Source organism: Opisthorchis viverrini (genome assembly GCF_000715545.1).
Source record: "Opisthorchis viverrini unplaced genomic scaffold opera_v5_345, whole genome shotgun sequence".
Lineage (NCBI taxonomy): Eukaryota > Metazoa > Platyhelminthes > Trematoda > Opisthorchiida > Opisthorchiidae > Opisthorchis > Opisthorchis viverrini.
The window spans coordinates 333,800-356,379 of record NW_008752001.1 but is presented as its reverse complement, the minus strand read 5'-3'; the positions used below and the strand labels follow the sequence as shown (position 1 = coordinate 356,379).

General features: G+C 46.4%; 3 protein-coding genes across 3 annotated transcripts in view; 1 reads left to right on the top strand and 2 right to left on the bottom strand.

Annotated features, from left to right (window-relative positions):
• T265_15081 (hypothetical protein) overlaps positions 1-13,643 on the top strand; it is a gene marked incomplete at both ends in the record, with an annotated part of 51,007 nt that extends 37,364 nt beyond the window's left edge. Inside the window, 2 exons of the mRNA XM_009176503.1 lie at positions 9,639-9,814; positions 12,842-13,643. Coding sequence (XP_009174767.1) covers positions 9,639-9,814; positions 12,842-13,147 — 482 coding nt within the window. The remainder of the gene's footprint in view (positions 1-9,638; positions 9,815-12,841) is intronic.
• T265_10201 (hypothetical protein) lies at positions 2,067-2,291 on the bottom strand (the record flags this gene model as incomplete). The annotated part of the gene is made up of 1 exon (XM_009176504.1): positions 2,067-2,291. One exon carries the CDS (start codon positions 2,289-2,291, stop codon positions 2,067-2,069), a length of 225 nt encoding a protein of 74 aa, XP_009174768.1.
• A 3,741-nt stretch (positions 13,644-17,384) lies between the features above and the next one.
• T265_10200 (hypothetical protein) lies at positions 17,385-17,741 on the bottom strand (the record flags this gene model as incomplete). The annotated part of the gene is made up of 1 exon (XM_009176502.1): positions 17,385-17,741. The coding sequence occupies one exon, from the start codon at positions 17,739-17,741 to the stop codon at positions 17,385-17,387; it is 357 nt and encodes a 118-aa protein (XP_009174766.1).
• Positions 17,742-22,580: the final 4,839 nt, after the last annotated feature.

Sequence of the window (22,580 nt, the reverse complement as noted above, 5' to 3'; positions counted from 1 at the left end):
GATCAATGACTTTGAATAGGCGTATATGGCTCCCATACCGCTCAACAACTGCCGTCTGTTCAGCGGGACGTCTACTGGAACACTTTTCGACAGGACAAGCTGTTTTTCTACTGACGAACTGATATTCACGAAATGGTTGACCCATTTCATTGTTTGTTTCGACTGTTTCTTCCACGGTAACTCTGGCCGATTACTCCTTCTCCTTCCCTCCACCATTCTCAAACGCTACTTATGATCTAGTTATCGGCGCGGTCACTAGTTGTATGCACCGCGCGAGGTCGCCTACCACACACACCTGTCTCTTTCCTGCCACCACAACTATAGCCTTCTCGTTTCAAATTACACCAGAATGATGCACTCAAAGGAATTTTCTCGCGATTTCAATGCGTCTCCGTTCAGCACAGCTTTCATTAAATGTGGCCTTCATCTAGTGACACTTCTCAGAATCCTATGGTGCCGGTGGCTCTCCATCTAAGTCATCCTAATTTCGTCTAAAGGGCGAGCACTCACATTGTGCACCCTTTTTTCGCACCTCTACCGGTTAAATGAGGTACCATAGGGATTGGGCCATCACCAACGAAGCGCTTTATATGCCGTCACTGTTGATTTATGGATCGGAGTTTTGATAGTTCCTCGGCGTATTGCTCGCCTGATTGCAGTGCGCTCCTCTTCAGTGAAAACATCACGGAACCACACTGAGAACAAGATCTCTTCACCGTGTGACCGGCAGATGTTTCAGGGACTTTTCGAGGAGACCTAAGGAGTAACATCCCACTGCCGAGTATGTTGACGCTTGTTCTGCTAAACTCCGTCATCGTATCTCAGCGTGATTGAGGATCTTGGGCTTCTACAGGTGAACAACGTGCCACATTTCGAATACTCGGTGCTAATGGCGAGCAGCCCTGAGGTCCCGACTGCCATCTTTGTTTCCATTATGCTCTTCAGATAGACCACCATCTGTAGACATTTTATGGACGCCATTGTACGTCACTATCGCTTGGCACACGCACTATCTACCTATTTGTAGCTCTCGTTCTCTGTTACTCCGCGCGCTTCATGCGTGCCAAGTTTTCTAACTACGTGTGTGTGTGAGCGCACACGCCAAATGAAACACTGACACCCATCGATTTGCCACCATGTTGTATGGTGGTGCCACGGCTCCTGCGTGAACGCATTCATATATGTGTGTGTGCACACACGCACCTGTTGCACCATTTTGCAAGTAGCCACGACACGCGTTTACCGTCTACCGGCGCTCCTCTCCGTACCTGTGTGTGCGTGCGCCTGTGTACTTCCATCAGCTATTCGTAACCTCGGCTATATTCCGCCACTGTGACCTCCAGCTGCATGTCTGCACTTTTTCCGTGATCGGTTTCACTGTCGGATTCCAGCTCACTTTTTTCCACTAAGCAACACGTCTTAGTTTGGCTGATGTGTGGATTGACTTGACCATTAAACTGAGTATGATTCATGCTCTGGTTACCGATTCTCAGTGAAACCATATTGCCAATGGGTCCTCGCTGATGTTTTACTTTCCCACCTCTCACCAAAATCTGAGCAACCTTTGACCTTCTGTCCATCACGGGTTGCACGTTCGTTTCACTCCAGAGTCCGTGTGATTTGACTGAGCTTGTCACGTGGTACGGGTAGGTTTGGACGAGGTTTGCTACTCAGCGAGAACGCCCGATACACAACGATGAGTCATATTTCTAATAATTGAAACTACGACACTCAGAAGTAGCTGCAGTAATGAATTATGAATAACTTCGAGGTGCATGCATTACCTGCCCACCACACCGATTCCTCCCGTCCTCATGATTGACTACACTGGTCTGTTGTGTGTGAATGAGCCTTATCCATGGTGTTGGCGGGGCACGTAAGATTGCGGGTGTCAGGCAGGATCCCGGTACACAGAGCGAAACGCAAACTTCAGTGGCCGTGCGCCACAAGCTTTGCCTAATATCATCGTGCATCATACCAATTTAACAAGTCAACTCTCCAAAACTTCACTTCCCGAGTCTTCAGGTGTTGAAGATTTTCTAACGAGCTGTTCATGTCTAAGCTTTTTATAAATCAGGGACAACAGGCCAGTGCCAATCGGCTGATTTCTTCTTGGCGAACCACTCTTCCTCACATTTCAGTTTTGCCTGAATTCCATTCCTTTTGCTCGTCAGTTCAAGCAGTTCCAAAGCTGCATTTATCTTGCCTCCGTCCTGTCGTACACAGCCATACACACAATCTGTGCGTGGCGTTTTCACACACTGACGCATGCGTCCATCGTGCTGAGTCATTCTCATTGCGGACTTTCTGGCACTTGTTGGTGCGCATTTTCACCAACACATGATCAGCGGAGTTCGTCATTCACATGCCCTCCGGCTTGGTCTGTGATTTCTTCAGCAGCGGAGCACGATACCACGAACACGGATGATAATCACAAACGAGTCAGCTTAAAACTCGCCTGCTGTTCAGCAAAGAACAACTGGCTGATGTGGTAGATCAGTTAGAAAATTACGTTTAGCTGTAACACCCTTCCGGTGTCTAGCTGCCATGCTACCCGAAGGAAGCACGAGGGCTGGGATACTACCAGGTTGCCCAAGCCTAGACAGGGAAGTTGAGAGGCAGAGGTCGGGTTTGAACCACGGACCTTCCGGGCAGTAAATTCGCGCTCTAACCACTTGAGCCATCTCACCCCCAAAATTACTTTATGGGTTTTAACGTCTGACTTATGAGAGAGTCTCTTGTCTGCGGTTCCCCCTTACCTCATCCTCACGTCACTTCTCGGACTGTGATTATCTTGGGGAATAAGCCAGTGTGGAGTTCACATCCCACTTTCACTAGAGCACATTCCCAACTGTATAGGTGCTATTCAACTGTGAAGAGGCATGCGGGTACACGCTGCGCCAAAAACTGCATATGTTGGGTGATCCACTTGTGCATTTCCAAATGCAGAAAAATTTTTAACCGAAGCCCAATTCTGTCGCTCTCGGAACAGCCGATCTCTGTTTTCCCCTTCTGTCTACTTTAATGCAGCACATTCAGTCGGAGGACATCATGAACGAGAGATCCAATTGAGTCTCCCGTGAAAACCAAATTGATTTGCAAATGAGTGTATTTCTCGAAAACAGTCCAATTTGGGTTCAGGTAGATCATAAGGTTGACGGAAACTCGGGGACTGCGCCTACCTGATGAGCCCCAAGAAGGGCGAAACCGGTCGTGGGCTGTCGAAGAGTTTTCAGCAACCTTGTGAGTAGTTTCCTTTATGAAAATATATCACGGTAAATCTACTTGAAAGTAATGTCTGTTGCTCGTTTCATTAGACGTTATCTCTCAATCGTTCGACCATCATCCCTCCCTCTCAGCTCTCATCTAGCTCCGCATTTCCATATTTTTACGGACAATACGTCACCCAGAAGCTTAAGGTCACCGAAATCGATGAATCTTTGTTTCGTCGTCCGACCGCGTTAACTCGTCAGATCAAATCGAATGATTTGCCTGGTCTCGAAAGTGAGACGACGAAAGTGTACTACTTCTTCATTTTCAGAACATGTGGCTCTCTATACCCTCACAAGTCTACTTATCACAAACGTCTTCTAATCACCAAATGTACTTAGGTTTTTTGCTTCGTTTTCCACCGTGCAGACATATGGAAAGATATCAAACTGCGAGCATGCCACTGTACACAGGGCGAAATGTTACCCGCCTAATCATCAGCTATCGCTGCGGGATGAGTAAGCGTGTCCTGTACTGCTCATTGTCTTGCGCCGATCGACCCAGTTATCCACTGCAGCTGCTTTTCCTCATTTTAGTGTCTCCACTCGTTGAGGCAGTTTTATGGCGTTCGTTTTCTCAAGTAACTAGATATCTAGGAGGGTGACCCCAACAGATGAAGTACACCTTACCGTTGGGTGGTCACATGTGATCCAAACTTGCATTCTTCATGGGTTCTTCAAGACATCCGATTTCGGTCCTTAGACTGCTAACCATGTACATAGCGCATTATGTTTGCTTGTTGCAATGACCTGCTCGCAGTGAGGTGTCAGTTTGCCTCCTGTTGTGACAAGGCTTCTGACGTCACTGATTCTTCGTCGTTTTACAGTGGCACGTGAAACCTTGACACATGAGAATCAAGCGAAATCTCGACCGGGTAGAGGCTGCGTTGACTAAGTCTTCACACTCCATTGGGTGTTAGAGCAGTGCCACACGTACAGACGACCCACAATCGTCGTGTTCCTTAATTTCAAGGGTCCGTTTGGTCCTGTCGATCGGTCAGTGCTGTTAACTTCACTTGCCCAACAGCAAGTGAGCGTGTGTGTGGTGAGCTTTTCGAAAGCTTCACTACAAATGTGGTGTCCGACAAGGATGTCCACTATCTTCATTGTTCAACTTCGTCGTTGATGAAATACTGAGGCAGCCACTGGAGGGCTTTCAAAACTCCAGCGTTCAACTTGTTGCTGATGAGAACCTTGTCAATCTGGAGTGAGCAAACGAAATCGCCCTCATCTATGCAGATCAAGACGAAGCACAAGCCTTGTCGAATACACTGGCCACCGTTGCACCATCTCTTGGCATGCGCCTTGCACCTTCAAAGTGCAAATTTATGCTTCAGAGTGTGCAGTCTCTTACCCCTTACAATCCAAAGAGGATTGCTGGAGGTTGTGGGGAATTTTACATACCTCGGTAGTAGCATTAACTCTGACGGAAATGTTTGATGAAGTCAGTGAACGAATCTCAAAGGCCTGAATCACTTTTGGTAATTTGCCTCATTTGTGACGTCAAAAGGGCAAATCAATGGGCCTTAAGGCTCGCATGTACCAGGTTACAGTAAGGGCTGTTTTGTTGTATGGATGAGAGATGTGACCTCTGCAGATAGATGATGTGAGGGATCTTGAAGTGTTTGATCACCGAGGCCTCAGAAGCGTTGCTGGTTTTGGATTGCGTCCACGGATTAGCAGCGAGGTGATTGGTTGTACAGCAGGTACTTCAATCGCGGAAAACATTCAGCACCATCAGCCGCGATGGCTCGATCATGTGCTACGCATGCCGAAACACCGTTTATCTGAACGAGTATTGTTCTCCGTACCTTCTTCAGAATGGCGCAAACCGCGAGGTGGACAACGTGTGACTTAGCAGAAGGGTGTAGAAGATTACAAGGAGTTTGTGTGTTCTTGGTGATGATGATGAATGACCGGCTCAAAGAAAACGGGTCAAGCGGACCGTTGCCCGGTGAGAAGCAAAGAAAGTGCTGACTACATTTTCCAAAAGGAAGGTAACCATTCCAACAGCGCGTTGATTCAAGAATGTGACTAAGCGGAAAGACAGCATGGAAACGGAATACCCAGAGAGGACTAGGCACCGAACGGTCAAGCGGACCGTTGCCCGGTGAGAAGCAAAGAAAGTGCTGACTACATTTTCCAAAAGGAAGGTAACCATTCCAACAGCGCGTTGATTCAAGAATGTGACTAAGCGGAAAGACAGCATGGAAACGGAATACCCAGAGAGGACTAGGCACCGAACGCCCGGTTGGGGCGGCGCAGTACAGTGCCTATCCTGGATATCTAAGCTCAGTCCGTATTCTCTTCCAACATCCAACGCATATCATGCTTTTCGCAGTCTAAATTAGACCTGATGCTCTACCACTTTTGTAAACTCCTGCGAAGTAAGACAGTTGTGCAACCTTCTAGAAAGCGTATAGTCATCTGAGTTGAAGTGATCGGTACGAGCACTGATACACCCAAGCTACGTGCCCGCCGGGACACTATTACAATATGCTTACTGTGAATGGGGTTAACGGTCATTTATCGTTCAAATCCCCGTAAGAACGTGCGACCGACCTTCGTATGCATTTCAGTGGCTAGAGGTCTACGTGCGTTTTTGGCGAAATTCATCTTCCAGACAGGCCAACGTCTCCGGACGACGACTTTGTTATCGTGGTGTCCACAACGGCTTCGCACGTCCCATTTATGAGAACTAACCCGTTTCCTCCGGCGTGTATCGAATGTTTGTCTTTGTCATGCGTTGAGAGTCAGATAATCTAAGTGGGGCTATCGATCTGTGCTAAGTGTCTGAACATGCATAAAAAGCAAAAACGATTTCCAGTGCTCTCAAATTCTCCAAATTCTTCAGCTGTTTTGAAAACGCCTGTTATAGCCATTACAGCCGTTATCGCTGGCCCCAACTGGTTTCCTATCCTACCGAGTCAGACGTGACACAGCAAATCATATGCATGTTTAACTGTCATCATCTGCCACCGATTCATCCAACTTGATTCTCCTCCCTCTGCCACGTGTGCTTCGCCTGTAGACCGTTTCTGCCAAGAACTGCTTGGTCTGGCGAGCTCCCCACACCATCGTCAGTATGTGTCGACGGTACAACGCGCTACTCTCTCACCGTACGTATCTCAGGCCTCACGCCATCGACGCACGCGTGTCAGCGCATTTAGTTGTGTGTGCGACTTTGTGCGTGCGGTCGGTACCGCCATGTGTGTATCGGTTACCGTCTCGGCCTGTCCCTTCATCGCCGTTTGTCTTGGATAGTTTGGCAATGAGCCAAGATTGGCAATGTCGACGGTGATTGTTCGTTTGCCACAGTGTATATAGCATACCTGTCTACCCTGGTGTCGTGCCAAGCTTCAACCAGTTGGCTGTGTGCACCATTCTATTCAATGCGATGGATTTATTTTCATTGTCCCAGGCCTCATCGTTGAACTTCGCTTGGAGAATAGTTTTACGGTAAACGAACGAACCGAACCACGCAACAGTGGGCCTGGTCAACTTTCAGTAACACCTAAAACGATCTAATTTATTGACTTGAGTAGCAGTCGTTCATGACACACAGTGTGCTTCCGTCCTTCACTCACGTATACTGCAGCGGAATGTGCACAATTCACAGCTGATTGCAGTGGCAATGGATACTGAATGAATAAAATTTCATAGGTAGTAGGATTTTGAAGTTTCACTTCTGATTTTGTTCTGTAAGTCGAGTCCACCTACACTTAATGGCTGAGAAGCACTGTGCAGTTGTTTCGTTGTTGAGAATCAGTTGCAGCGCGCATCCCACGAATTCCAGTGGGGATTGGAACTTGCATTCCATCCGAAAGTATTGAATTGACACAAGACCGATCAGACACACGTATCCGCCCAGTAATGTTCAACTCATGTCCAGAAAGGTTGCAGGTACCGCTTTCCTGGTTATGCTGGTAGGGACACTGGAGTGCGGGTAACTTAAAGATCATTGCTTTTTAACACAGCATCCTTGATCATACTCCTAAAACTTCGCGGTAATTCGGTAGGACAACAGAGCACTTAAGTAGCAAGGTGATGCACAATAGGGTGAATAAATGAACTGCGCCTTCATAAATCCCTTCAACCTTTTCCTGCTGATTAACTGGAAACAATGGTTTTTTTCGTATGTCTATCACCTGTACTCAACTGGAGATCAAGAAACATAATCCTCTACCAGTTGACGACAGTGGTTGATACGAGGTCGAATAGCCGGGCAGGCACTCGTCAGTGTGATGGGTCGCATGTATCTATTGAACAATGGGACGCTTATACCCAGCGTAGACAGGAGCAGTCGGGATACTCGGGTGGGTTCGAACCATGGGCCTTTCGTGCCCTAAACACTGAGCTCCCTCCAGAGCTCACAACAAACGGTACCCGATCAGTAATGTTCGAATTTAGAGTGGAAATAGGATAACGCATCTCTTCATCCTCCTCTACAGCACTCCCATGTTCTAATGCAATTCCCTCTCTCCAATGCTATTATTTAGTTTGTGTGTGACACTCGCATGTACCGGGCTATCTGTCCCTCCGTAGGGACAGAGATCACCTAGTACGACTGACCTCGCTTGACCTCTTCAAGCTTGCACTAGAGAGGAAGCACTGTGCATCAGTTGTGGTCCGAATGTCACCACCCTTTGTAATTCTAATGGTTTGCACATCGGGACATCCACATTATCCGTTTGGAAAGCTCGATCAGGGGTAGGACAAATTTACTCAGTCTCCGCCTCTTCAACTCACATGGCTAACGCCATAAGGTCTAATAAAAATAATCGCTCAGCTGTAACACCCTTTCGGTGCCTAACTACCATACCACAAGGGCTGGAGTACTTCCAGGTTTCCTAAGCCTAGACATGAGAAGTCGAGAGGCATAGGTCAGGTTCGAACCACGCGCTCTGATCAGTGACTGTGAAATCCTCTATCAGGTATATCTTAGCCACACAATAGTAGCATATATTAGCTAGTCCCTGCTGCTAGTTGCGAATGGTTTTCTCTCAGTGGCGTGACGTGTCCCGTTGATTACACCCGAACCATCTCTACTAAGCCGTGAGATTTATTCGAATGAACCACGCTGATCCACTTAGCGTCATGTGATTTCTTTCACATCCTTTATTACCAGGGCTTAACGCGTGTATGTGTGTGTGTGTGCCTCAACACGCTGGTTGATGAAGCGAGATCTTATTTCTGCCTTTTGCCTACAACTTCCGTCTCAGTTATTCGACACATTATTTAAGTGTGATGACGTTTCGGTTCAGACTGCCAAGTAGCTTGCCTAGATGCTGCAGCAGCTAGACAGGAGCAACCGGAGTGTCATTCACGGTTGGACTAGGACCACGCATCTTTGCATCCAGCACTTGCGGCATGTCCACTGAACGAGAACTCACTTGAATGCGAAGAACCGGCCTGAGGCAATAAAGAGACTCTGACGTCGACTTTCAAAAGCCAAGTGATATTGTACATCTGTTTTATCACCTTTTGGAATCGTCCTAAGTGCGCATGCCAAGAATCCCTGGGGTTCCTGGGGTCCACTGGCTTGGAGACCTCCATGTGATGATCAATTGAACTTAGACAGATTATGAGACCATGCACCCTTCAATCATGCAGTACACTTCACGTGATCTATTTCGACCGACTCTTCAGTTGACGACTTCTCATGTGACCTTGGGATATTTTGTTGTCCGCGGAAGAAGCAACAACGTAATAACCGAAACGTGAAGATGCATGCCAGGTAGATACCAAATCAACTTTTTCATTTTTCAACGTAGCATCCACAACTGATTGATGATGAAGTTCTTGATTGTGTAGGTGTGAATGCTGACGGTAGCAATTGCCACGGGAGGTCCTCCGCCAATTTTTTCTCCGAATCTTGCGGCATTTTTTTCTTGTTTATCGTGCCTGAAGGCACTTATTCAAATTGGGGAAAAGTTTATCGCTTACTAGTACAGCCGATATTAGTGGAAGTTCCGATGCCAGCCAGACTAGGCTCACTTAAAAAAGGTTTCCACTACCTGTGAGACATCGATGCAAAGAGAGACAGACCTCTGTTGCCTATGACGAATGTCGTGAGAGGCTTTCTCGGTTTGCTTTTCAAGATGATTAGTCAGAAAAGGATTCCTTTCTTCTTCGGGTTCCAAAAGAGGTGCTCGGGCACTGATCACTCGGGAACCTTCAGTTAGAGGTACAACTTACTTCGAAGGAGCTTTACAATACCGATGACCAATATTTGCTTGACACCTTAGCGGTCGGTTTACAAATGCAGTAAAATACGACTTGAGTATACTCTCGGGCTCTACGTCCTATTCCCTCCTCCAGTACCTCTTCTGTCACTTTGTTTACCATACCCACTGCTTCGTCCCACAGGCCGCTTCAGTTTCTGGTCTCAACCTCAGTCACACAGCGCGAGCACGATGGTGGAGTTCATTGAGAAGGCAGTCGATCATTCGATCAGCGGTCAGTTTCACTACTTTCTACAAAACATTGCTCAAGGCCAGCCGCCCGTCGAGGTCCCACTACTCTATCCACTTTCCAGGTTCCAGGTAGGTTTCGTTATGTAGCTGCCGTTATCTCCCACACTCCTCTTTCAATCAGTTGCACCGCTTGAAACACTCCGCTTATTCGTCGGAGAATTTCTGTGTGTCAACAATTTCTATCACCTATGAGATTCGCGTGGGCGTTCGTCCGTCGCTCATGTATTCGTGTACATCTGTGAGACAACTGTTGAGCCTAGACATGTTAGTGAAACCTTGTGATAGTATTTTCGACTCTAGCTTGCTTACGTCGTTGCTGTTTGCCCCCGAATAGCGATTTCAACCATGCAGATTCCTCGACCAGCAGTCTGGTTTCTCAGATTGTCGCTGAACTTGGGTCGTTGATCACTTGGTTGAAATACCGATGGTAGTGTAATACGAATGCTATATCGATATTCAATCAACTGCGAGGTGCCTAAAGAGACAAACAGCAATTTGCGAAACAAACTCATTCGCACTGTTTGGTTTTAATGGGAGACTCGACTGAATCTCTAATTTGTGATGTTCCTCTTCAACTGGTTGTTGTCCACGAAGACTGCTTCATGTTTCAGTTGGCACGGTTTTCGAGATATCGCAGTGTAGCTTCCTGAAGAAAACTGCCCGTAAGGTTGCGACTGTGCCTACCTGATGCACCCCAAAAAGGGCGAAACCGATCGTGGGCTGTTGAAGAGTTTCCCTCGAGAAGCAAGCAGAACGTTCCAGGGCTAGTACGTTCTCGACTAACAGCATCAGGGAATCGTTGTAACTGCGCTAGCCATCTAATTTCGGAAATGAATCTCCTATTTTGACACCACCTGTACGTTCACAACCCATCGATACAACTGCAGTCGCTTGTCCAACGGCACTAGAGCTTGAGTTTTAGCCTCATTTCACGATCCTAAACGCAAAAGTTCAACCCTACCACTTGGTCTTCGGTCATTACTCTGGAGGTCTGATCTTCCTTCTTTCGTTTTCTCTTTTCGCTCCAAAACTGATGGGCTTGTCTCTGTCTGAAGAGGCTACCTCTCTCAATAGACTACTTCTGGTAGAGTACTGAGTCTTTTACTGAAGCTTCTAGGTTCTGGAGGGCAAGCCCAGTCCATCCGGTGTATTCGCGCGCTCATGGACTTTGCTCATTGCATGTCTATTGGATGGTTCTCAGGCAATACAAGCGAAGCAGCTTTAACCGCTTGTCTCCTAGTTTATTGTTATCTGAATCAAATGAAAACAACTCGATAAAATTCAAATGCACTAGCGACTAACAAGCTTCATTGATAGAGCGTTGTGCGGTCGATATCGCATCACTGCTACCGCTTGAAAAAGTCCGACAACTCACTTCGATGACTTGCGGTGGTGAATAGCAAGGTTGGTCGATTGTACCTCTCTGGATGACTGCGTCGCGATTGCATACATAATACGCTGACTCATGTGATGCATGAATTGAGCGGTATCAATCCTGGCCCCCGCTGCATTCATGGTTCTCTTCCAATCATATCAAAGTCCACTCGTCATGTATTTGCCCTTTGATTACATTGACAGTTTTTAATTAAGCTGTCCAAACTTTCATGCTCACACCACTCTCACTTCTATGCTCCCGGTCCTTTCACCGGCGCAATCATCTTGGTTCACGCCTGCCTCACTGGGTTGAACAAACCGAGTTGTGTCTTCAACACATCGCACTGTCGGCGCTGACCACCGATAATTCGTTGGTAGGAAGCTAGATGCAGTGTTCTAAAGAGACCACTGGTTTGCATCGGCTTCACAATGACGTGACGGGCCAAGTAGAGCCCTATGTTGTGCGCCAAGAAATTCACGCAGTTCCTAGCAGAACAACGAAACAACCGGTCGGTATGCGTTCAGCTCAGTCTAGACGAGACTATGATCTGTTCTTCTCCCCAGCTCGCATAGGTTTCACTTGTTTTTCATTCGCAACGTGACCGGTGAGCTCATGGGCTAGGTGTCAGTACTTCTACCAGAGCACGAATTGCCGGAGGGAGCATCTAAAATGCCTGGGAAAATCCGTGGGAGTGCGTATGGTTGTCTAGAAATGTCCACACCATTCTTCAAGCTAATTCCCGTTTTACTGAGACATACGTCCCTCACTGAAACCTAGTTTTAATCTGCCGTCTGGAACAGTCGGTCCTCTGCTGTTGTCGAACATAATCCACACCAATCACTGACACTTGAGTTTCTGATTTTCTAACTAGATGTGGTGCCCATAGTCGACAGCCCGCTGAAACAAATGAGAAAGTTGATAACACGTTTCCGAAAATCATTTGCTGAGTCCTGCTTGGCAAACTTGTCTGGACTTCTGATTGCAGATGGTCTAGTGGTGTTCTTGATTGCGACTGACCGCTCGCGACCATCTGCCGTTGCACCTTACCATTAATGGTTGGGTCTGCAGCATTTGACGTCAACTCTAGGCTGTCTGATCTTGTTAACACTTGACAAAAGGCATGCATCAAATGTGGGGGCATGCTAAATCGGTATCACGGGTCCTGTTGACCAGTCCTAACTCGCCGATCGATCAGTGCTCAGCAAGATACCAACTGACGCCGGTTGTTTTCTTGTCCTAAAACCAGCTTACATGGGTCAGATTCTGCGCCGATTCGCTGACACTGTCTGTCGCTATTTCTACTTTCAACTTGCGCACACACGCATATTTAGCGTCTGTCACACTTCACTGTCCTTGTCAATCATAGCAGCCCTTTCACTTGATCTGTTGATCTTCATTCCTTTCACCCGTGTATTGGTGTCCTAAAGACTGTGTCGTGCGGATTGCAAAGTCAGATAGAACACGTCCGAACGCATTCTTGTAGTCGACGCACAAGCCACAAGATCTAACATGCTCGCACATGCTCCTGGAAAGCGTCCGTTTTCGTGTGTCACACCGGTTTGTGGCGAAAAGCCTCCGAACCAGACAAGCGACCCCATTAGAGTCATCGGAACGGGAGAGTACATGGGTTAACACGCAATTGCAGAAGGTTGTTTTTTACTGGTGCTTTTCACACATTCCGGTTGGACGATAAATGCGTTTTCTCTCGTTTTCGCTTCCAGGTGGTGCCATCACTTCGGCACCTGGCTCGTTTCACCATCCTCTCGTTTGTTCGCAGGGACCACATCGACAAACTACCACTGCCTTCACGTGTCCTGACATATTTGAAAGAAAAACAGTATTATGTAGAATCGTTGGAGGCGTTTGAAGAGGCTATCCGCGACCGCAGCCCTTTAGAGTTCCGGCCACGTTCCGCAGATGTCGCACCCAACGTTGATCGGTCTAACTCCGACCGATTGGCGAATAACGTTTCAGAAACCGCGATGGCTGATGGAGGTGGGCCCCGTCCACCACCGAACACATCCTGACATATGGCAAGATACCTTCCTCCTCTGAGCTGCAATATTGTCCACCCCATGCTCTGCTACTGATAGACAGTCGTTCATTTCCCTGTACGAGATGTAAAATGGAAATAACCACTACTATGGCTATATTATTTTCCCCGAATTTCGTCATTTTCTCTCTTAGCATCATTATCATCTCATCAATATTATTATTTCTTCGATGCACAAGTTTTCTTTTTGTCTCTTCTTTGCCGCTCTCTTTCTCCCGTTCGGTATTGCTACAACCCTGGATCCCCCCCCCCTCCCCACCTACTCGTGTCACCAATCTTTTTTTACCGTGAACCAAAATGTGAAAGAGGCAAACGATGATCAAATCCACGAACCCCGCTCATTCAGACCTCCACTCCCCTACTTGAATCGTGTTTTGTACATAGGTCCCCTGCGCCAACCCTACTTCCTGCTCCTTCCACAACATATACATATAGGCATAATTTGAGCCGATTCTTTGAAGACTTTTCGATTATTATTACTATTACTACTACTACTACTATTGTGCTACTGGGTTGTCTGAACTTGGTTAGGTACAGAATTCAAACTGCCAGCTTTTGACCGGAATTATCGATCGATTGCCAGATGTGTTGGTCGCACAGCAGCTGACATTTTGAACGAGAATCGCATTTCTGATTAGACACGGGAACCACGTGTTAACCACCCGGAACGTCTGACTTAAATAATTCAATTGACTTTTGATAAGAGTCACGATGCGCGGTTGACATTGCATCAGACTAAAAGTCACAATGACGTCGTTCGTCTAGTAATAGCAGTAGCAGTAGTCACTAGACAAAGACGAGCCGACATGCCACGGTTGTTGTGTATGTCAGGGTTGTACGAGGGCTGGTATACTGCCAGGGCGCCCACACCTAGGCAGGAGAACGATTAGGGTCCTCAACCAAAGTCTTGGGCTCAAAATCCTAACCGCAAGGCAGCGATGTTTGGCGGGAAATGCAAATGCATCACCATTTCTACGGAGCAAGTCACCACATGTTCCAACCCCCAACCTGGAGATTGTGTTTGTCAGACCTCTACCCATGGACCAACCTGGTATGAGAGACTCTGTGAGCATCGTGCGGACACTCCCCAGTATAGCTCAATGGGTCGCCGAGTTACACAAACCGCCATACCACGGTAAGGTTCAGTCTCTTCGCGACGGAGCCGATATACCATGGAGGACTGATTGGCTTCTTAAAGAATGAGCCACACCACTAGTTTCATTCTGATCAGGACGTGGAATCGCCTGATGCTGATGGCTTTGTGTGCAACATAGTTACACCGGATATTTGAAGTGCTTTTATGCACTCAAATTTCAAGCCTCAACTGCGTAAGCGGTCACCAACCATGATCACATAACGTCAGTGGTATCTTGTACCTCCGTTGGGGAAACCAATTGTTTCATTTTCAAAAACACAGTTTGGATTGTGTTCTCGTATTCTGTCCGACAAAAACACAGTTTGACTAAATTCTGCTATGTTTCGACCATTATTTATCTCCTGCTAGAGCGTGCATATCGCTCCCAAGCGAACAGACATTTACACTTTACTAATCGACACTCATCAGGCGCCTAGCTCAGTTTGGAAGTGTGTCAAACTCGATGCTTGTTGTTGACATTATGCATTGAGGTGGTGACATACCTACAAAAACCTTACTTCGTATCAGTTGAATCAGTTTATCGGGTCAGAAGCTGTTCGAATACCTGAGGGTAGTTGTGAAAAGTAACGATCGCCTAGTGCACTGACAACAGTTTACGTAGTTTTTTTCCTCGCGAAGTGACTGGCACCTATTGTGCATGCATCCCATCTACCAATATCTGGTCAGTATCGGACTAACCGACCAAACGGAGTATTCAAACCGGTCGTGCTCTTCCAAGACAATGGGCTCGCAGATCTAGAGTTTCTCCAACGAGTGTTTGGTGCTCCCTTCTGTGATTTGTAGTAGCAATGCAACATGTTACTGTGACCTGGCGGTTTCCGTAACAAATGCTCAAGGCTAGCGTTCTACCGAACCGACCAGCTATTCTGTACTGGTCATCGTTTGACATCCTTGGAACCACAATCAACGCAAGTGAATCTCGGGTTGCGTGTTTTTGGAGGCCTTTTTATCGTTTATAGTTAACGCGCTTTTTGACTGGATATCTGTATGGTCTTCCAAGATTGGTTCGGTCCTCTAGTTGGTGAATACTAGCGTCATTCTCTAGTCAGATTCCTAGCAGTTCAAACCATCGATAGGGATAGAGCCACTCAGTGGGTTGGGAAAATGCTGACTTCGAACTACTGATAAGTAGGCACTTGTTTTTTGGCTCTACGGTCAGCACACGGGTTCAGTGTCATCGACTGCTCTACAGTAAACCTATTCCAGCATATTCCCATAGTTTGCTGCTCATCGTTCCTTTCGAATTCCCAGTCATTAGAAGAATGGTTTATCTGTCGGATTCTATATCTCGCAATTCGTTCAAGTGAGGCCTAACTGATAGTTCAATATGCGTGTACTCATTGTGAGCGTCACATGTTTGGCCCGGAACGACGCAGCTGATACCACCACAGAATGCTTACGTGCTGCTAAGTAGATTGATGGCCAGCACATGACCAATCGGACTAGCTGCGTGAGTGCTTGGCATACATATGCATCTGAGTATAAAGTTTGTTTCGCTCAGCATGAGGCGAGGGTCTCCAATCTATGGCCTGTGGGTTGGATCCGGCCCACTGTTTATCTTCGAGAGATCCCAGGATGTTCCTTCCACGGAGATTTTTTCTCGTGGAAGACTAGCCAATAGTAACAAGCCAACAAGGTTCATGAGGTCATGAAGTAAACGTTCTGGGTATTCAGTACCCTCGGATGTCCTTGAATCGCACATACCACGCAGTATGGTGGGTCTCTCTAGTATTCGTCAACTCCCGTCATCTAGTTGATCGCATCTAACTGGACGTGAAAGAGAACCACTGGACACGAAGGCGTATAGCGATAGGAAATGATGATTAGTATCGAACTGGATAATCCTGTGTAGCTTCATTCCATCCTTTGGTTGTATTTTTCTTCCTTCATTATTTCAGCTGCAAATCGTTCCAGAACATGGTGCTGTGTTTACATCCAAAACTAAATCAAGTCAAGTCTTTTTGAAACAAGTCACTTTTGTGGCGAGTTAGTGTATCAGCTGTGCATATGACAAACTCTTCATAGTGACCATCTGCTAGTGAACCTGGGTCCGTGTCATAAGGTCCTTCGATTGTACTATCTTCTCTAGGGACCTTGAAAGTTCTCGTCTTCCTGTCTTGGAACCTTGTTTCCTCGAGGTGGGGGGTTGTGGGGTAAAATAGTTCTAAAAGAGCTTCTAAAATCTCAATGTGCTTTCTCTTGGGAGTTCTCCTCGAGAGGGGACTGCTGTGACTTCTTTCTGTTTTCCACAAGCGTCAAGCTACTTATTAGAGTACGTTCGTGCTAGAGAAATTGGGAGAGGAATATTTCCGTAAATAGGTCTGTAAAAAACGAGTTACAGGCTCATTATAAGACAACATGCTTTGCGTTCTCGGTGTGTGTTCGACTGAATCAACCACAGTGTGGTCAGTAATATACTACTTGTGAGTACTGTAGCCTAACCAGGCTGTAATCCTGCAGAAGGTGCCAGAGTAAAGAGTTAAGGGAAGGGAATACTCGGACTTTTTTGGAAAAATCCCTATGTCAGCTGGGGAAATGAAGGTACTTCCAGCTTCAGGCACTACTGAAGGAATCAAATTTGAGTACTATATGAGGTTAGCGGCATTGATCCAGCAACTGATGCGAACCTCATCTAACGCAACCATAGAGACATTAGCTGATCCGTCCGGCTAGAAATTGATAGCATGCCCGCCACTGGGATCGGTTAGAGACCATATTCTTCAGCGTTCCAACTCTTGGGCACCGAATATCAGCTGGGTCACTTCCTCGAAGATTTGACGGAGCTCAGCACACATTACCGTGTTACAGCCTGTCTCGAGTCAACCTTACGCCAACAAGCATTTAGCGTAGAAAACCGCTTTTTTGGTATATGATAATTTGGCGTGCGTAGCGAATCTCCTAACCATCTTAACCCAGCCAAATATATCTGCCGCTGTAGCCATTTCAGTCTTTTGGCATGCCAACGTCTACGCACCACTTCACTGTGGACATGCTACATCCAACTAACGCCGAATTCGCTATGAAGAGAACGGAAGAAGTTAGCGATACCAAGTTGTCACACCGTCTGGCATTGATATCCTTTGGCACTTGATCGATTCCGATGGCTATGTGACGTTCGTGGCATGCGCAGAACTTCAGAAAGCGTCCTGAAAGAAATACGGACAACTTTGCTTGGATGAAACTCTGGTAGAGAGCGGAATATATCTGGTTTGATGGAGGAGTTGGGAGAACAGGTAGGATGAATCAGTCGTATCCTACAGGCACCCGAATCGCCATAATTAGGCGTTTTTCGGAGCATTTGCATTGGAACCTCGTTGGGGTCACATTCCAGCTCAGAGGCTTGGGTCGGGTAAAATTCAAGGCTTTGTTTTGACGGGAAGAAAGCCGGAGGCGCCTTACTCGGATCCCACATGACTGCGAATCGGTTGTAACTGAGACGCCATCTGTTGAGTACCGTGACCGGATTCGAGGACAGCTGTGCTCATCAGAAGATCGCGGAAATCCATCGAGAGGAGGTTGGCGGACCGTTTTTCTCTGAAGTAATCTGGATGCTTATGCTTGAAACTACACCCACTTGTATGAACAAAGCTTTCCAAAGCTAAGTGGTGTTGCACAAAGTTTATTGTTCAGCACTTCAATGCAATCATCAACCAACCAATCCTGGTTCCATAATCCAATCTAATTAAGTGCCGATTACGAAAATCTGGACAACTATTGATTCAACGCTGTGTCCGGTTCTTTGTGCATTTGAAATGATCCACTGGTTTGCGTATGCCACTAGTTGATGCACACACAAGCTTAGAAATTCGACTTTTTGCCCTCCCCTAAATTGTTCGTAGGTCTGTGATTAGAAGATATCACAAATACGAGGCTAGTTCTGAGTTGTATCTTCTCTTCTTCTTGTCTTCTTTCTGGCAACTGTTACTGCTTTGAAGAACGGCATTACATCAGTTAATGTGCCCTCAGATTCTGGGTACGCTAATCCTCATATTCCGTGCTGAACGCGGCGGTTTACGTTTATCTCTTGTGCACACCATTCCTTCGTTTTGGACCATATTCTTCTTGTCTTCTTTCTGGCAACTGCTACTGCTTTGAAGAACGGCATTACATCAGTTAATGTGCCCTCAGATTCTGGGTACGCTAATCCTCAGATTCCATGCTGAACGCGGCGGTTTACGTTTATCTCTTGTGCACACCATTCCTTCGTTTTGGACCATATTCTCATGGATGATTTAAAAGATCGTATTTTCATTCCTGTTCACTTAATTTTATATCTCGAAGGACAATAATCACCATTTTTCAGTCGTGATTCGCCAGACAGTAGTCACATGGACACAGTGAGCTTGCCAAGTGACATCCAGACCGTTCGTTATCGATCCGGCGGGGAGCTAGCAAGCCTTTACATGCAGAGGACACACGAAAGATATCAATGTTTGACCATCGGTGTCTTCGAAGCATTGGTCAGGTCTGGTGGCAACATCGGATTAGCGACGCCGAGGTACGCCAGATGGTCTTAGGAAGAATGAACTCTCCCGCGATATATGAAGTACTCACGCTTCATGCGTTTCGCCGGTAGAACATGTCCTCCGCATGCCAGGAGACCACCTGCCTCGCAGAGCTCTTTTCGAGTGGCCCGGTGCCAATTGGAAGCGACCGCGAGATGGACAGTATATAACCTGGCTACGAAGTACGAAAACACTAACCAGTAAACTTAGTCGGATCGACAACTACTGCCTCCCCGTATGGGGATCCCGGTACTCCACTCACCAATGGCTATTGATGCTGGCAAAAATGGCCCAATCACACAGTCAATGACGCCCATGCATCAGAGCTATCGACTTCAATGCTTAGCTACCTGATTCCTGAACAAACTGAACATGCCATCTCTCCCGATGTTTGACTGTATGTTCCTTATTCCTCCGCTTTCCGGTGATCGAATCTGTCCTGCTCTGTGTCAGATAGATTTTAGTGGAATATCATCCCGAGAGATCGAAGAAATGATTGATTGATTGATCGATTGACTGGTTGGCTGGCTGGCTGATTGACTGATTGATTGATAGATTGATTGATTGATTGATCGATCGATTGATTGATTGATCGATCGATCGATTGATTGATTAACTGATTGTTGACCAAGCTATCTTCGTATGTGATTCATGGGTGGGTGCTGTCAGGAAGGTCAGGTCTCTCAAGGTTATCCCAGAATACCGGGAACCTGCTGTGACCCACTAAACGCCGATCAGACAGTCTTGAATGAGGGCCAAACAGTGCCTTTAAAATAGCGTGAGGCCGTTGTACCTGCATGCACTCGCGTCTTAGCAATAAAGCTGTTGTATTCCTTGTCGGCGAGTCTCTTTCCGGTACTAGGCACTAGAGCGGGGACAGCAGTTAGATGTAATCAGTAAGCTGGTTCTCAACGCATTCTCACTCATCACAACCGGATTTAATCCGAATTCGGACAGTTTACATGGAAAGTAGGCTGATGTATTCTCGTGAAGTACAGTTTCAATATGAGGAATTGAAGTACTGTCATGTAGTAGTAATGTACTGAAGTTCTTAGCAGTTGGTCGTCTGCTCACATCACCTGTTGTCCTCCGAATAACAACCTTTGAGGCTTCCTATCTCTCGCGCGGCTTAAACTTGAAAAACGTCTCTTTAAAATCTGTGGACGCAACAGGAAATGGATGTGTGTTTATCAACACTTTTACAATAGTTTTGTGCTGAGTACTTCACGCATAGCCAATCGGTTGCATACAATTTCATTATTAGTCGTCGGTGGTGCCGGTGTCGTTAGAAAGGTCCTCCGCCTCTCCTGGTGCACTTATTCTTGTCAGTCCGCAGCAGAGAGGGAAGACACTGGACTCGAGTTTTCCTCCTATTGAAGCTCATCAGCAGTACATATCCTGGCCGTATTCGAGTTTGAACCTCAGAATTTGATATGAGACACTGGACTCGAGTTTTCCTCCTATTGAAGCTCATCAGCAGTACATATCCTGGCCGTATTCGAGTTTGAACCTCAGATATTTGATATGTGACGCCAGCGCACACCTGACGCGCGTGAATATGTCACAGTATTATAATACTTCATATTGTAGTCCACAGCTCTCCTCCTCGAAACGTTTTCCAAATTGCTGAATCAGGTCCTTTTGGAGAACCTTTTTTCCTAGTCGTTGCAATGAGCGAGACATCACCTTTGACTAATCAAAAGTTTTCCAGGCGTGGAAATTCACAAGTGTCCAGTGCGCACTGGTGGAGTACGGAGGAACCGCTTGTGTCATATGTCTGTTGTCCAGAGTTGGGACTTCGGAATAGCCAAGGACATTCACTACTGATGAGCTATAATAGGACCGAAGCTTAAGCCTAGTGCTTCTTCTCTTTTGGTTCTGAGTAGGCCAGCTAACGCACTCCTTGATTAGCACAGAGTTGATTAACGATGAACTGGGAACATCGCAAGAACCGTTCATAGAATGCTTATGCTGTGTGCCAAGTGCCGTTAAGGCCGACCGTTTTTTAATAGTTTCTTTCTTCGCTCTCAATTTGAACATTCCAATTCAACGTAGTTCACGCAAAGCCGCTTGCTGTTCAATGAATTTATGGCAACTTTTGGCTCGTTGCACGCACACACACACACACGTTCGTTCTAATGGATTCTGTAACACGCTGAGAAAATTCGATCCGGTCGATAACTACTTGTGAGCTTCACTCAACAGGACAATTGAGTCAATATCGATCATAAACCCTCATTGACGGGTTCCACTCTCAACCCGTTGGTCTCTATTGAAGTATAGCATGAGATCCTCGATGTTCTTTTAATGTGCCTACGGGAATGCGGAGCTGAGTACCTTATCTAGCTAGAATGAGGAGATCAACCGGGGAAGAGGTATCCCAAACTCCCTACGTCACTGATAGTAGGAAGATTCCTGAATAACAAAGGTCTTGCTTATAAAAATAGACTCCTCAGCATATATTTGAGCATCGAGATCGCCCAAAAGGTACCTCCGAAATATATGAACATGAGGAATCCCTCTTTGCTTACCAGAATTCAACGAGTTACAGATCCAAGTCAGCAAAAGGTCGTGCCTTATTAAATCCCGAATAGAGGAAAGTGATTTCAGTGATTAGAAAATGTAAAGCCTATACCGGTAAGATGACTGGATTTGCTGTTATGAAGAAAAGGAAGCGGGGGCTGAAGTCGCAATGAAGCAGGGATCAGTTCCATTTATATGGTACATAAAAAACGGTCTGGGGGGATTCCTGCAGTCGAAGCCAATCTGTACCAAAGAACCGAGAAGCATCGTACAGCTGTTTCATCCTTATTTGGAAACATCAAATTCGCGAAACTCCAGGGTGTCCCGAACCCGAGGCCTCCCAACTAATAGTTTGAAAACCTAACCATTCGACTATGAGTGGCTGACCTGTGCTTAAGCAGAATGTAACGCTGCCCATCTTTCAATCACGAGATCCACATCGCGTGGTTACATGTGTTGGCTGCCTCCTCGAGCACCGACTTCCCCATTGGAAGTTTCAGTACTTCTTGGCTTTTCAGCACAGACTAGCTTCGTTTACAAGACCATATATCCAGGACCAAATCTCCGAATCTCCTCACAATACCAGTAAGACAACTAAACCAGACTATCCCGTTGGAACACTTGAGATTCATCTATTTCCGCACTTACTCTAGCAGCAATTAGGAAACTGATACTTCCGATTCCCAGTTTTTCTAACCAAACTGCATAATTACTGATACACCTGTTTCTAATGCGGGTCTTTGATTATCCTACAGTCCTGTACAATGATAGACACAAAGGAAAAAGAATCAAACAGTCCTTTCACAATTGTGAGTGAAGTGAAGAAACCATTCGTGAATGTATGCTGCAATTTGCCAGCGAAGCTTCTGCTTTACTCTGGACAGTGCAGTCACGGATCACGAGAGACGTTGCATGCCTTGAGATGTTCTTAATTTGGACTGGACTCAGTACCTTTTCTCAACCACACAAATGTTGTTTTAGGGTTTTGTATGTAAGAAAACCAGTGTAATCCTCGGTCCACTGGTACCTATTTATTTTGGAAAGCTCCTAGTCTAAAGAATGTAGTGCAAATCCATAAGGACCGGTTGTTTTGATGATGTTTCGTACACTGTACCAGATCGATCAATGACGGTTTCTAAACTCCTGTTACATACTTCAAAATGTCAGACAATCCCCAGAACTGTCTGTCATTGTCCAATCTGGTGAGAGTGGAAGGAAGTCTT